General features: G+C 40.9%; 1 protein-coding gene across 1 annotated transcript; it reads right to left on the bottom strand.

The window, feature by feature from the left end:
- Positions 1-233: 233 nt before the first annotated feature.
- On the bottom strand, positions 234-16,164 carry usf2l (upstream transcription factor 2, c-fos interacting-like). Its single transcript, XM_079694287.1, has 11 exons — positions 15,925-16,164; positions 15,380-15,420; positions 15,024-15,130; positions 12,632-12,751; positions 11,682-11,838; positions 7,718-7,805; positions 5,721-5,759; positions 3,956-4,014; positions 3,495-3,589; positions 3,256-3,402; positions 234-2,363 (listed from the first exon to the last, which is right to left on the bottom strand). Exons 1-11 carry the CDS (start codon positions 15,957-15,959, stop codon positions 2,274-2,276), a joined length of 978 nt encoding a protein of 325 aa, XP_079550413.1. The 5' UTR covers positions 15,960-16,164; the 3' UTR covers positions 234-2,273.
- Positions 16,165-16,461: the final 297 nt, after the last annotated feature.

Below are 16,461 nucleotides of genomic sequence, written 5' to 3' on the forward strand. Positions count from 1 at the left end.
TAGTGAACAATGTGTCTCAAACTAAAAGAGCATTTCAATGCCACAGATCAGGATTCCAGTAAAGCCCATGACTCATTTCTCAATCATCTCTATTGTTACAAAACATCCTGCTGACTAACAGTTACACAAACATATCATGAACCGAAAACCAACTTGACAGAAGTAATAAAGTATTGACGTTTGCATAGTTCCAAGAACTTCAGAAGGACAATGAGACACAACCAGAGTCGATAAATGTTATTAGATAGTGAAAGTTTTATTTTCCACCATTTTACTTAAAAAATGTCTTAAGATCTAACCTGAGAACAGTGAGGCTGCTACAGAGAAAAACACTTTCTTTCTTTTGCCATTTCAAAAAGAAATGAAAAAAACAAAAAAAGAATTAGCCACAAGTGACCTTTCATTTGTGAACATCCATCTTCCAAAGCATTATTCATGTCTTCACATTCACATTCTCTGCTCTCACTGAGGTGTAAAAAATTATACCGCAAAACATCCATCATTCAACCATAGCTAGGAGCCTCGTTTGATAGATCAGACACTTGCACTATTCATATCAGGTTTGAATCTAACAGCAGAAGCAGAACAGCATTTCCAAAGCACAAGCTGTTAACTTGCAGAGTCTGAGATATTAAAACGTGATAGTCGGCCTGATTTCTCCAGCGGTCTGAGAGTTAGTTTTTCTCTGTGGGATCCGGAAATGTTGACACAAGGAGAAGCGATCGTGCTCTAATAAGTGGCTCTGAAGCTTGATATCTTTTCCCCCCCCCCACTTTCACTCACATGGCCCAAAGCGGAACAGAGACATCATGTATATTCATTCTCAAAATCATCAACAATGTTAATATTGGCTCTTGCTGTTTCTACAACCAATTACTTATTGTTCGCCTGAGAGGGTGGAAAAAAAATGTGAGATCGAGTTTCCCTCTTTCAAACTTTTCCTTCATTTCGTGGAGAACAAGTTGTGCTCAGCTAAGAAGTGCAACCCAGAATGTGTGTGTACTCCTTTTTCCATAGAGAGTCTTTGAGTGCTGCTCTCCAGGGTGTCTCCCCCCTTGTGCGTGGAGCTGCATTTGAAGTCTTGCAACACGAAAATAGACCAAACAGCTTGAAATGAAACATGTGGGGATTATTCTTACACCTAGTGAGACACCGGTAAATCACACTTTAACAAAAGATGAAAAAAAAAAAAAAATAGTTTCTATATATAGTTTGGCAAAAGTTGAAATTTGCACCGCATCCCACTCCAGTCTACAATCCAGCGTGCTGTGTTTGTTAATCGCCTTCATTTCTATTTGTATTTCAATAGCATTTAAACAGTTGGAAATTGAAAAAGGGATTTTGTTGACTTTTTAATCATTTCTCTTGTTAAGCAAATGCCCAACAATTCAAGTACCGGTACACCACTTTTTTTTTTTTTTTGTTCAAATCAAGCTCCAAGATAGCACACACTTCATGGTAATTATTATGACAAAGGACCAGCGGGAATATAATGAGTTATTGATTGTTTTCTCCCAGAGATAATCTGCTCTAACATTCTTTAACATCTGTATTAAAAAATCATAAGTCCTATTTACATAAGTCAGCCCAGAAGCAGAGGCCAGCACAGCTCTGTGTTTGTCTTTGGGTCTAGTTAAACTGTGTGTGTTACATTACTTCTGCCTGTAGAATCACAATGTTTTGCATTCTTTGATGTTTTCTGACTTAAAAATTCAATCTGCTTCTCTTGTGTGCACGAGCTTCACTGTAACTGGTCTCCGGCGAGGCTTCTGTCAGCAAGCGGACTAATAAATTAAAGCAGCTAAAAAAAAATATTAATACGGAACTAAAAAAAAAAATAAAAAACGAATAAAAGCATGAACTAAGTCCAAATCAAAAGTTTGGGGTAAAATACACTGACAGGGAGCTAAATTAAAATGTACATGACTAACAGCATAGTCCACGAGTGACGCTACATAAATACAAATGAAGGGAGGAGTTCAGCAGAGGTTGTCTCTCATAGCGTGTGCTAGCAAAAGCACTCTGGTGGTGGTGAGTGGAGCACATGTCTACAGAGTTGTAACGGGTGGTTCTCTCAATAGGAATGAAACAGCCTAGTACAGCCACCACAGGCCGGTGAAGGGTTCGCAGCCTGGGAGAGATGCATTCACTAGAAAAAGTGATTCTTCACAAGTCCTTTTTGTTTTTTCCTCCATTATCTCGCCTTCTATTTTCATCATGTCGACTGTTTGTCTGAGTGGTGGTGCCCCCTCCTTGTTCTTTTTGTCTCTGCTTCACTGCGGTGGCGTCTCTCCAACCATCTCGATGCCGTGCTGCTGGAGTTGCGCTCGCAGCAAAGCATTCTCATTCTTCAGCTCTTCAATCTTAAGAACAAAGAGCAAAACAAAAAGTCTCATTATCAACGTGTTCATCTCTGTGACAGCTTAATATAGCAGCAAGTTTACAGACTCAACTTTTTTTCCTTTTGAAGACATTTGACTGTGCTGCCTGTGTGTCATGTACAGACAGGGCTATTCAATCCCCAGGATTAAAGAGTGGTATGTGCAGCTCCCCTTTTCAAAGACACCTCTGTCCACCACCAACTGGATTATCAAATCTTGAGGTATGTCATCTTCGCTACATTTCCCTTGGGTGCGTTCCCAATTCTCTGCCTCCCTACTGAGCGACTGAGGAAAGAATATTGAGCTTTGAGCATCAGAATACGAATATATTGCCAAGAGCCTCGCAGGCCTGTGATTCAACGGGGAGATGTGGCAGCCTCAGAGCTGCCAGACTTCACAATACTTTGGAGTGCATTAGCATGCAGTTAGCTCTCACGCAACCGCTGTGAATACTATTCCCACAGACTCTCAAAGCGCTGATTTCAGGTAACACATCTCATTATATAGGCGCAAACTCTTTTGATCCCTTTTAGTCGGGTTGTGATGATCAGCTCCAGGGCTGAAGTCCCAGGGGGCTTTTTTTGGAGAAATGAGGATGCATATATAAAGCAAGCTGGATTTCAAGTTCCTGAGACTTAAGTGAATGGATGTTGCAATGCACGTCCAAAGCAAACTAATCAATTCAACGCAGTGGCAATCTTCACAGACACATATGCAGCCCACAATGGCGGCCTTATTATTATTTATCTGCTACACCCGAACACCTCAAAGGAATATTTTGACATTCATAGACCTTCTTTTCCCATTATTGAAGTCCTGGAAACTGGGCTTGATGCAAATATTTGTAGGCGAGAGCATAGATGGATATTAATACCTGCTGCCTGCACAAGTCATTGTCCACTTGTATCCTGTCCACTTCCTTCACACTCTCCTGCAGTCGCTGGTTGCTTTGCCTCAGGTCTCGGATGTAGTCACAGGCTTTGGACAGGATGCCCCCTTTGCTCTGTGAGGACAGAGATGACTTAATGCCAAGTGAAAAAAAAAAAGATATTAAAATCACAAATAATCATTTAAAAGGTTGGCATGTGCGAAGAGTGAAGGAACAGTGCTTACTGCTCCAGTCTTGGCGCCGTCCATGTTGCAGTCCGGGATGATCTTGGAAAGCGTGACAATCCAGTTGTTGATCTTGTCTCTTCGCCGCCTTTCAACTGTGAAGTAAAAGGTGACACATATTAAATATAATATGAATGGAAAGCAGCATTTCCTGATTCAAAGTTATTTAAGTTTGAGAGATCAGAGGCGATTTTGTTTGAACGAACCAGGCTTTAATTTCCTAGATCTTGTCATTTGAGTAGCGGCACTATCGGGGCCAAATACGCCCTGGCTTTGACAGCTCAACAGCACCCTCTAGTGGCCGGTCCGTAAACACATGTTGTCATCTATTCTTAATGGAATATTTTGACAGGGCTTGGTAATTTTCTTTCAACAAAAGAAGGGTCCATTTAAGCACCACACTGCATTGTGCTGCACTGTCTGGTGAAATGAAAAGCCACAATCAAAAGCTAATTACCCACCTTCATTATGTTGCGCTCTTCTCCTTTCATCTCTGGGTGTTCGCGGTCCATCCATTTTCCTGCAGACAGAAAGGAAATAAAACACTTTTCACACACACACACACACACACACACTACAATATCTTCCATCTCTGGCTACCCTACAATCAGGAACAAATCCAATGCAATCCCCAAAAATCACTTAATCCCTTGCCTATTGAAAACTATTATTCACTGTTATCTTTCAATTCCAGCCTTTTGTAATCACAGCCCTTGTCACTAAATGTGTGCTATTTAAAAGAAGCTGGAGATTCTGAAGTTGAGTATTGCCTTTTGTAGAAAGGCTAAAAGATGCGCAGCCATATGAAGCAGAAAATGTCACCCATATGCTGCCGATGGCCTGACCGCAAAACTGAGACCCAGACAGCCTTCTTATTGTTGTTGGCTGTCCTTTTCCTAGGTGTGGCCCCGAGGGAGCTTTCTGCTTTATTATGCTGGGAAATTACAACATTGTAAAAAAAAGAGATGCTGTCTATTGGAAGTCTGGGCTCACGGCTAATGACACCAATGTCTCTTGTCTGTGTCCTTCCTGAGGCATTCAGTTAATCAAGTCCCTGAGACGTGACAGGGACCACCACCACAGCACACACAGTAACATAATCACAGGTCAATTAATACTTCAATTGCATTCAAAATAAAAAAACATAAAAGAGCGAGAGAGAGAACATTTGTTCCAAGTCTTATAAATGCATGTTCCCTGTATGTCCCTATATGACAGGTGTTTATTCTACAGCAGGGAATTTGTGACCCATCAACACGTCTCCTCGGCTGATATCTCTGTTTGAGATAGTCAGCCAAACTGCAGTCTCTCTTGTATCTCAACGCATCTTAATGGGATTTCAGCTGTATAATGGAGTCAGTCCAACAGTACTCTTAAGCACAGTGTGAAGGACTGTGTGAATAACTAAATGTACAGGCTCAGAGAAACGCACACCTCGTCCGAGTGCTCCTGAGAATGACTGTTGCGAGAGGAATCATGGAAAATGAGCAATACACAAGCCGCGGCTGAGGGGCTCGATCCATATCATTTGAAGCCAGCAGGTAGACCGGGAGTTCATTTGTGTAGATTTATATTGATCCTCGATAAAGAAATGCAATTGGCACTCCTTCTGCCCTCCCCTATATTATTACATCGAGCCAGGGCCCAGTTAAGCTTACGTCGAGGTGCAGGTGACTACAGCTTGTGCTTTACATTCTCTAAATGGATGATATTGAAAAAGATGAGCCTTTGTGACCATAAACTGCTTCTTTACAAAGAGTTATGTAGAAAGAGACGAGGTGAGATCGACATCAAGTGGCTTCTATTGTTTTCCTGTCACATCAACAAATAATGCAGCTTTTATGAGCACATAGGAAAAAATTACTCTAATTCTGTGTCGAACTTATTGAAAACTAGGCTACAGAACAACTACAACACTTTGAAAATGATACTAAAATAAAAGTACCGTTTGTTTCCAGATAAAGAGCAACGACCTCATTTTTGAAGTCCTAATGGAGACACACATTTGCCCCGAGCACAACTAACAACAATGGATCAGGGTCGGCAAAGAAGATGTGTTAAATCTGTGTCTCGCACCGGAAGAGTCACCGGGGACTTGAGGGAAGGGAGAGGAGGGGGGGGGGGGAGAAGTCTGTGTGCTTCTTCTCTCTTCTTGTGATCTAATTTGATTGGATCATTTGCTGTATAAAAAAAAAACAAGAGAGAGAAATGTTGAACTGTCCTCACCAGTTTAAACCTTCCTGCTGCAGCAGCTCGTTTTCATCTCTGCGGCAGATAGGGTTGGAAATGTTCATTCATTTTACTCACATGTCACTGTTCATTAGTTTACACCTAAATATAACTCTTCAGGCTTGTGTCAAAAAAGAGAAGTCATAAATTATTCATGTGAGAGGGAATAAATAGAAACAAACATATTGCAGATAGACATTGGGAGAGATGAAATAAATAGTTCACTTTGTATTTCAACACATGGCAATGCAGACGTGCGCCGCAACAAAGCTTGTTCTTTACTCGTGACTGGAAAGCAGTCTGTTGTACGCTGTGAATATCAAACAACATCAAACGCCGGAGAGCTGCTGCCAAATTTAAGGCGGATTTCCAACTCTATTTAACGCAGCCCACAACAAAGGAGCCTAAATCTTTGAGGAATCTTAATGTGCATGGAAATCACAGAAGCAGTCATCACCCATGATGTCGAACCATATTGTTTCACTCAAAATACCAAACGATAGATAATAGGCAGAGAAAGTAATAGTCTGGTGTCTGTCTCCTAAGCCAACTGCTAGCAACTCCCTATAGGTGCTATAGCTTAATAACTATAATGCAGTTTCACATGTTAACGGTTAATATAAGCCTGGTGAGAAATGGAGGATCATTGACTAAGATCAGTGCTAACTAGGGCTGCTCAATTAATCGTATTTTAATCGCGATTACGATTATGGCTTGCAACGATTACGAAAACAACGTAATCAAAATAAAACGATTTTTTTTTTTTATTATTACTTTTTTTTTTTTTATATAATAATAAAAAATAAAAAAAATAAGTTGAATTATACTTAAAGTTCAGGGTAATCAACTGTTAAAAACATACTGTTCACATTTTTTTTCTAATCACAATTACAATTATTGACCCAAATAATCGTGATTATGATTTTTGCCATAATCGAGCAGCCCTAGTGACAACTCAATTCAACAATGGGTCTTGTGTTCATTTCGGGTGACCAAAGTGGCAAATTGCTGTGCTTTGGCAAGAGAAAGTTGCAATCCTCATAACTGTACCACATGTGACAATGATCTGAAAATTAAGCTTCAGTAAATATCGGTATAAGGCAAGAACAAGGCGGGTGTCATGCAATTAAAGTGAGAACTGGGTTTGTTGTTGCCCACGTGAGCCTGCTGATTATCTTAATAACAGCAATCAGCAGCGTGCGGCTAACAGTTGGAGATAGTCTGAGATGGATCCCTTCTGATGCATGATTATAATAATGCATGTGGAGATTTTTAGGAATAGACATCATAAAGAGATTTGTGAAAAGCCAAAATCAACGTTCACATCAAACTCAGGAGAGATGATAGACTCACTAATACAACAACTACAGTAGCATTTCATGTTGCCTAAAGTTAGCCTTGGGGTTGATCAAATAGTTGTGCACGTTGTTTTGTGGTCACATGTCTTTATAACATCCAATCATTGATGGATCTGATCGATTTTAAACCAATAGGCAGTCCATATAAACCAGTGTTGGTGCTCTTTCTCTCTTCGTACACCTCTGCACAGTTCCCAGCAGTTTAACTCCCTCCACTTCCCAGGCCTGCATTAGCATTTATGTGAATTCAGCATGCTTTTTCTTTTCAACTCATGTGTTAAAGTCTGTGTAGAGTTTATGTGAATTTGTTCAAGCCGTTCACAAAGTCAAACGCTTGGTATTCTTCCAATAAATGCTTTGAAACCATGACAACATGTCATAACTGAAATTAAATATCATTAATAGCTGTGAAAAGCCCCGTGGAAGAAACATTAAAAAGCTATTTGTCTTCTGTTAAACTCCAACCACTTCTCAAGCAAGTCACAAATGGCCCCTTTTGAATGGAACATATGAATTCTCTTTTTAAAACAGCTGACCAGCAGTGAGTTTTTTTTTTAAAGAAACAGCAGGATATCTAACTGCTATATCAATGCTGTCTCATGTTCCCAGTCAGCTACTAATAGAGCTGATACTCACGCAGGGTAGGACTGTGTGCGGGGGGCGATGGTTCGTTGCGTCCCTGTCTGAATGACATCAGGGGGGGTCATCATCACATAAAACTGACCTGTGGAGACATGGCAGGCATCGGTTAGCAGTGAGAACAAAAAAAGACAAAGGGGCATAAAAGAATCAATATTGTGGCTGCAATGAAATATCTCACAACAAATAACAGAAATGAAATCATCACAGCCCAAATCCTTGTGGACAAATACAAAACAACACTTACAAGAAATAAACAACTCTGCTTGAAACCCTCTCATGTACAATTATCACGTAGTGAAACCATCATATTCCCAGTCCCCAAAGACATTCACAAAAAATGAATATCCCATCAAACAAAACCATCCCCAGTAAACCAAATAACAGGGCTTGCATTTCTTAGGCACATTTTGAATACTAATGAACACTTAAAGATATAATCCCAACAGCATTTAGGGTTCAGCCTGTAGTTTATTCCTTTTCCCAAAAACGAAATAGGATAGCAGCTCGTTTGCATTTTTTCTTTCAGCTTTGGTCTTCAATATCAGATGTTTGGATTCATAATGAAATGGAATCAGTGAGTTTTAACAGAATTTATCCTTTTAGAAATTTCGGGGGGTTTTTTTAGGGTGAAAAATGATGGTGGTTGCGAAAGGCCTACACTACGACGCTCTGTAGAAATGTCGAGCACTCCACCCCTGAATCAAGTCCTGCCAGATTGTGGTTTACTTCCAGAACTTCCTGCACTATCCCTCAGCTCATAGGAGATGGAGGCTTGTAAACCAGTCTCCACCTTCACCCTACAGTATGTTATGCCTCGGGCTCACAGAAAAGTCAAACAGCTGCCCTCTTCCTCCTGCAAGGCCCTGGCTTCAGCCGTCACCCACAGCAAATCAACCTCATGGTCTTCTTCCCTGTTTGTGGCATCACAAGGCAACCACTCAAAACACAGAAATAAATAAATAAAAAGCAGTGAATTCCTTTTGGTTTTGTGCCTCTGCATTTTGAGTGTGTCATAAAAGCCCTAATTGAGTTGTGCCTATTCACACAGCTAAATGGCTTTAAGGGCGTCAGAGATTTCTAAAAGTGCTTCTTGTGATGCAATTGCAACAGAGTTAAATGCGCACTTGGCTAGAAACAGACGTGGAGCGTGGAAGTGCTGCATTTGCCCTAAAAGTGCCTTAGTGTCAGTGAAGGGTGAAATGCATAAGATACTTGGTAAAGAGGAGCTCATCAAGAAATCAAAGATTCAAAGAAGGCTCTTTCTCAGAAGAAAAACAATGACGGGGACTCTGACCCGTGACTCTGAACTGTGTCCTAATGTATGAACATTCTCAAAATCATCACATCTTTCTCAGGACACAGTGAGCTTTTCCTTTGACCCTCAAAATCGAATCATTTCATTCTTTAGTCCAAAGTGGAAGTTTGTGCCAAATTTGAAGAAATTCCCTCAAAACAATACTGAGGTGTCTCGTTCTCTAGAATAGGATGGGTGGACGTTTGAATGCGCATACAGGCGCCCCCGATACCACAATGACATGGTTTTTGTGATATGTGACAGTAAATTGAACATCTACGGCTTCTGTTGTTGGGACAAAACAAGCATGTTTTTTTACAAGCTAACATTTTTCTTATAAAAAGGAATAGCTGGAAAAACAACATAAGATAAGACTGGGTTGAATTGGGTGTGAAGATGCAGGTACAGGCCTCGTTTATGAGTCCGTTTCATGCCTATGCAGACCTCTAGTCTGGGCCAACAGTGCGGCATAGAGCAGAGACACCAGCAGAAACAAAAGGTGATTAATTTCCCATTCCTCCCATAAACACTGTCTGGGCAATAGTTTGCCAGAACAAGCAGATGTTGGCTGACAGAGCCAGGGGGCTGCATCCTGCTCTACAGTTCCACCATCTACTGACCACCCTCACTCACAGTCCACCAGCCGCGTCAGGGCCACCATGAAAACGCAAGGACACTGAGACCCCATTTACACGGGAACGTTTGCGTTTACGCACCGTATGCGTTTTCAAAAAAGTATTCCGTTCCCACGCATTCGATTCATTAACGTGTCCGTTCACACGAGACCGCTGGAAACGCTGTAGTATATATGCCAGGCCTGTAAGTGGCGCTGCTGCCGCCACAAAATACACCAAAAGCAGCGAAGAAGACCCCAGAGCATGGTTGCCATGGTTGCCCTTCTGTTTATTCTCCGCGGTGGACGGCGTGTTCTCCTGCTGTATCTCTCAGGTAGTCCACCAGCAGATGAAAAACACCCACCTCTCCGCCTCTTCCAAGGAACGAGGGGACCGTGCGACAGAGTTTCCGTTAAAAAAAAATGTAGCCGGTCAACATGTCCGTTAAAGTTTAAATCTTCCGTACAAAATTAGAAAGGTGCCGGTCAGAGGTTCTTTGTTATTTATTGAGCTTTAAAACAAATTGATAACGACTCTGTTCTCGGTGTATAATAATATAAGAATAATAAACGGTGCCTCTCTTTCCCTCCCCCTCTTCTGACAGCCCAGCAGCAGCAGGAGACGTGGGGAGAGGGAGGCGTGGGGAGAGGGAGGCGGGGCTATTTCATCGTTATCAGAAAATGATTGTATAGAGGCGATGACACGGAGCCGTTTGACCCCCCAGAGCGTTCCGTTTGCAGATCTATCCACCTTGGGACCCGTTATCGTTTGCGGTGTCCGTTTCTATCGTTTTGTTACGGCCTCGTGTAAACCAAAGGGCTATACGTAAGAGAAACTATGCGGATACAACCCGTTTCTTAGTAAAGCCAGATGAAGACACGCAGCATTAAAGAGGAAGAGCAGTGGTGTGTGTGGACATGTGACATGAAGCACACAGTAAATATCGTTGCCAAAAGTGCAAGAACAGTTTAGCATGTAAGGGCGGTAACACAAGCAATCTGTCTAAACATTTAGCAAAAGTGCTCCACATCCAGACGGAGGAATGCACCGTTTGACTGTCGCTCTGTAGCCCCATCCACGAGTAACTTCCCCAGGTGTTATGTATGCTAGCAGCAACACACGGAGTTAACTCAATTATACAAACATGTGTTAATGATTAGAGGTAACCGAGTTATTTATTTTGTTAAAGCTGTTTAAAGTTCTTTTATCACATTATTTAATACGATTTGTTAAAAAACTGTTGTATCTTTTGAATTGAAATAAAAAGCAATGTTAATCTTGTTCAAAATGTGTTTAGTTAATTTAATAATACATGTATTTTTGAATAAAGTATTCATCTTTATTGTTAGTTTCCACATGCCTAAAACAACCTCAAGCTAAATCTAAAAGTTGAAATAAGAGCGTTTGAGAAATTGTGCGAGGCAAAATAGTCCGAATAGTCGATTAATCGTTTCATTCATCGATAGATTCATCGATTATCAAATGAGTCCTTTGCTGCAGCCCTAGTGGGGATTTCCCACAGTATTGAGTATGTTAGTCGCTTTGGATAAAAGTGTCTAACAAGTGACCTCAGGGTGTCTAACAAGTGACATGTAATGTAATGAGTAACTAACCTCGTTTCAGCCTCCGATAATATCTGTCATTTGCAAACTATTATAGGAAGCATAATTTTTCCATGGAAGTAACGTTTCTGCTTTGTAACTGGGCAAGGAATTTATATTTTTAAACTGAGCAAAAACTGTAGCTGGGTGTGTGAGAGAACATCTTTCATTGTGTGAACAGAATGTTAATACACTTCAATAATCATAAAATAAAAAAAGCTGAGGCACTGTCAAAGGTATTATCTACCTGTACCACACATCATAGAAGTATTCAACAAAAATAAAAAATATTTAAATCTTTTTAGGGTGTTTTTTTCCTCTCATGAACCAGAGCTGTGGGGGTTGTTGGTTCATTTACGACTACAAGAAAAAAAAATGGCTCTTGTTCTCTCCTTTTCCGTGACACTGTTCTAAGCTTCGGCCTGAATTATGTGTGAGAGCTGACTCACCCCCCCCCGCCTGTGTGAGTGTGGGGTCTGCGGCGGCCTGCACAGACACGGTCCCGTCGCTCACCGCAGTTGCGGGGAAGTAAGCGAAGCGCGTCTCCCCTCCCACGGCCTCTCCTGCCGGGCTTCCTCCATTACTGAAAGGGTTTTGGATCACAGCCTGTGACAGATAGGAGACAAACAGAGGAGAGGCTTGAACAAGTAGCAAAGGAGCAGTCACAGCAGGTGAACACACATCTCAGTCTCTGTCAGGCTCGATAACGGTGTCACGTCTAGACCCCCCATGCAAGACACAAAGCAGTTAGACAGCTGGAATGAGGGGAGAAAAAGGAGGAACCGTGATCTTGTTAGCAGAGATAACAGCAAGGTGGGCAGAGCCATCAGTGTACGGCAAATAAAAACAAAAAACAAATCTGTTCTTGCAAGGAAAGTGTTCTGTTTCTGATCAAAAACATGTTCCAAACGTAGCTTTGAACATTGCCTTCTTCTGAAACAATTCTTAGGTGTCTTTTCTTATCTCTGTGCAAAGCTCTGTGTTGGGGAAATGTCCTGCTCAGCCATGCTTCACTCTTTATACTGCTTTTCTAGCTTTCTGTGCACAGAGGAATTACCTACACCAGTGGCTTAAATCTAAACCAAGGATTATGTCAACCAGTACAGTGGTTTGTCTCTTTCACCCGTTGTCAATAGTGTTTGTACAAATGAGGTTTGTTAGAATTGACAACATCAGGATACTTGTACAGAGACAATGTTTGTTAGCAGGATGAATTCATTGTTGGTTTTCATTTCCTTAGGCAGACTGTTGGAATACTAAAAGCTGAATTATTACCAGCCTTATCTCTAAGGACTATGGAATTACTTCAAAGCATGCAGTTCATCTTTAAAAATAGTCCGTATTACCAGCGGGTTTTCTTCGATAAAAAAGAAAGAAAAGAGAACAAAGATTTTTGTACCTGAGCCACAGCCTGGGGAGACCCAGCAAAGGCGGCTGTGGAGACGACACTCACTGCTCCCCCCCCATCATCTCTCCCATCGAGGTGCTGGTCAGTCACCTGAACAACGCGGTACGTCACCTGCAAGAGTAGAGAGAGAAACACGTGTCAGACTTGAAAATTAGAGAAGGACTAACTATACAAAGTCCATTTCCCACCCTCCCTTTGACACGCGTACTGTGCCTGAATCAATACCTCACCTGATTTGTAGATTTGTTTAGCATATCTAATGCTACAGTTCCCCGGAGCCTAGTATTAGACACAGTGGTCCAAATCGCAGCTGTGCATTGATCTTACTTCAGGCACATTCTGAAACATAAGCATATTGCTTTCCCTCTCAATTTGCTTATGCATCAGAATGTGCCTGATTCAATTTTGAAAACAAGTCAGAAAATGAGCTTGTTTGTCCCAGGAATCCGTATTTGAATCCTTACATCATGTGACTCTCCTCCTGACTGACATGTGACAGCGGCCCCATGCCAATCTCTGACCAGACTGGAATCACATGATCTCTCACACTAGCCTTGTTTACGAAAAATGAGCCACATGGATCGCTGACTTTATTCCCTCCAGTGTTAATCATCACGATAAACCAACTTGGAAATCACACATTTGGTTTTTCCGGACGTATTTATCCGCTCTTTTAACTATGCCACAGTCAATCCGAGAGCACTGCTGCGATGCGTGCCACATTAGTGGACGAAAAGGAGACGCTCTTGACAAAGGTCACCGGTCAATCATGGGACTAGGGAAGAAAACCACACATTCATTAGTTCAAGCCATTTAGAGCCTGTTATCCTGACTTGTGTTTCCAAAAGGGACACACGATCACATAACAAGAACATGCAACCTTACAAAGGAAAGACTACTCGTGAGAGAAACCCAGGTTTTTCTCACAGTGAGGCGGCTACGCTAACAACACAACACTTATTGTGACACATCTAAATATCAAAAAGTGGGGGGAATAATGTTGAGGTACTTAATTACTTACATGTATACTTTCAATTTACGTGTAATTCTACTAAACATTACTTACTAGTTATTAGACGTATTTATATTATTAACCCAAAATATAAATCAACATATACATTTGCATATGTTTTTTATAGGTAAAGCTACCCTGCAGTTTATAAAGTAGTTAGTATTAGGTTAATATTACCAGTTGCAACATCAGTGATTGTTATTACATTACATGTCACTTGTTAGACGCTTTAATCCAAAGCGACTTACATACTCAATACTGTGGGCAATCCCCACAGGAGCACTTTGGGGTGAAGTGTCTCAGGGACACAACGACATGCTGACTACAGTGGGGTTTGAACCTGTGAACCCCTGATCTCAACACTAAGGCTCCATCCACTGCGCCACACGCCTCCCGTGTGTTATTCATAATGAGACTTAATATCATCTTTTGGAAATCAAAATACATAATAGGGCTTGAGTGTTGTCTTTTCCTGTGATTAAAACTCTGCATTCCAGTTAAGTCGGTGTACTGTTCTATCATTTGCCTTTACCCACTTAGTCATTATGCCCAGTCCACATTAATGATGATTATCTTTCCAAAAATGCCGTTAACATTTAGTAGATGCACAAAAAGTGTACTGTTGAATATGGTCACAATATTGATTGAGGTATTTGGTAAAAACATATTTTTATATTGCTTTTCTCCATATCGCCTAACCCTCTTAACACATTATTGCATCACTAATAATACTCCAGTCATATAACATTCATAATTCCCAAATGGGCTATTCTCCACAAGTAATATTTTTACTTTTGGTACTTATTTTGATTGCCTAGACTTTTGAACCTTATCTTTCAGGACTTTTACTTGTAACAGAATATGTTTACATTGCAGTATTGCAATTTGCCACTCCTACGTTCCACTACTGCATTCATTTCATTTGTATTTGTTCCGTTCATGGTATGCACAACTTAATGTATAATAATTGTTTACAAAACATGTCTCTATTAACACACCATTGACCGAAAAGGACCAGGGAGAAGAAACTAATCTTATGTTACCTGCCCCTTAAATGTTACCTGCCCTATAAATGGAAATAGATGGTCTGTCCTTCATATTTTGTTATTCACACAGTATCATAGGATAATAAGAGAAACATGAAAAACTTACAACATAACAACAAAAAAATACTTAGTTCCCACTTGCCAGTTAACAGAAAGAAACAAAACAAAAAACAACAACACCGAAACATCACATGTACAAATAAAAAGTGCAACACCCTCATGTGGGTCCTACTGGAGAAGACGGACTATCTCGGTCTTTCTGACAATGGGAGGAGGGAAAAAACAATCACAATCACTGACATAATAGCCTCCATTATTTGCTTACCTGTCCACCCTCTGTGCGGAACTGATATTGTATGTTGTGGTCACCAAATGCTGCAGCCTGCTGAACGCTGGCTATAGTAACAGCTGTGTGCTCTTCTCCTGTTCCGTCTCAAGGGTGAAAGAGGACAGAAAAAGACAGTTAGAACAGAAGAGGAGGAAAACGAATAAAGACAGCTAACAAACCTTGAGATAAACTGCACAAAACAATACATATACCAAAGCATGCTGCAACTTACATGCATGCTACACACCTTTATTGTAATCAGATAAAACAAGTTAAAAACAATCCATTATTACGTCTCACAGCCCAGCAGGTGCCAGATGTTGTGAATGATAGCTTAGTAAATAGGTTCTTACCTTCAGAAGTCTGGACAACCTCTTCTTCTTGTTTTTCTTGGCTGCAAACCACATAAACAAAAACACTGAGTTTTAACGTGACAAGCTAACGATGTGTTTATCCTGCAAAAATATATAAATATAATTACTGACCCTCAACTTTGCCTTAGCTGATGGCAAACTTGTGCAAGACGCCAAACAACCAACAGCAAAATCACAATGTAGAAAAAAACAACATTTCTACTGTCTTCAGTTGACCTACAGTTGCTCATTTGTTTATGTTTAAATACTTAGCTTAAGCTAACATAGCTATTGCACCGTTGTATGCTAAGTTAACCATGATCTTTTTTTTTTACATTGGTCTTTATGATACAACTTGTCAGCTATGCAGATGGCAAGGTTTTTCACTTCTCTTTCTAACTTAACCGCCTTTCTCAGATTTTATTGAATTTGACAACAGTTTTCTTTTTAGTTCAGGCCTTGGTAAGCGTCGTAAACTAGCTATCCGAAATAGCATGTTGTAGCTAGCTTGTCCCAGTTAGCCATTTTGGCCGACTCTCGGTTACCTTGCGCTGTCCAGACTCTGTTCAAGCATATCCATCAGGGTTAGAATAAAAAGTGATATTCGGTGTCACAGATGGAGATGGAAGTGCTGATCACGGGAACAAACACTCGGGTCATGTGAGAGAGAAGCCCAGGACACGTGAGGTACGGCTCGGTGTCGGAGGTAAAATGGAGGCCACTGCTGCTGCTGCCGCTGGGTGACCCGAGCTGACTCTAGCGCAGCAGCTGTTAACAAAACCGTTTCTGCACACTGTCAGTGGTGGAAAGTAACTAAATAGCCTACATATACTCGAGTACTGTACTTTATTTAAGTATTCATTAATGTATTCCACTCATGGCGATTATTACAAAACAAAACATGTACACTTTACGCAGATTTTTTTTCAACCCGTCCTTTATTTAAAAATAAAAAATGCAAATAAAAATAGATGGTCTTTCAGTCACAGCTGCTTACAAATACATACAGTAACATGAAACCAAAATCACAATGAAAAGTCAACACAACCATAGGCGTAATTTGCGCTGGGGACACTGGACAC

Source organism: Notothenia rossii, assembly GCF_949606895.1.
Source record: "Notothenia rossii genome assembly, chromosome: 7".
NCBI classification, from domain to species: domain Eukaryota; kingdom Metazoa; phylum Chordata; class Actinopteri; order Perciformes; family Nototheniidae; genus Notothenia; species Notothenia rossii.

Coding starts and splice junctions, on each gene's coding strand:
- usf2l (XM_079694287.1), bottom strand. CDS start 15,959: ATGGATATGCTTGAACAGAGTCTGGACAGCGCAAG. Junction 15,421..15,924: donor CAGAGTCTGGACAGCGCAAG/GTAACCGAGAGT, acceptor TGTGGTTTGCAG/CCAAGAAAAACAAGAAGAAG. Junction 5,760..7,717: donor CGCACACAGTCCTACCCTGC/GTGAGTATCAGC, acceptor TATCTGCCGCAG/AGATGAAAACGAGCTGCTGC.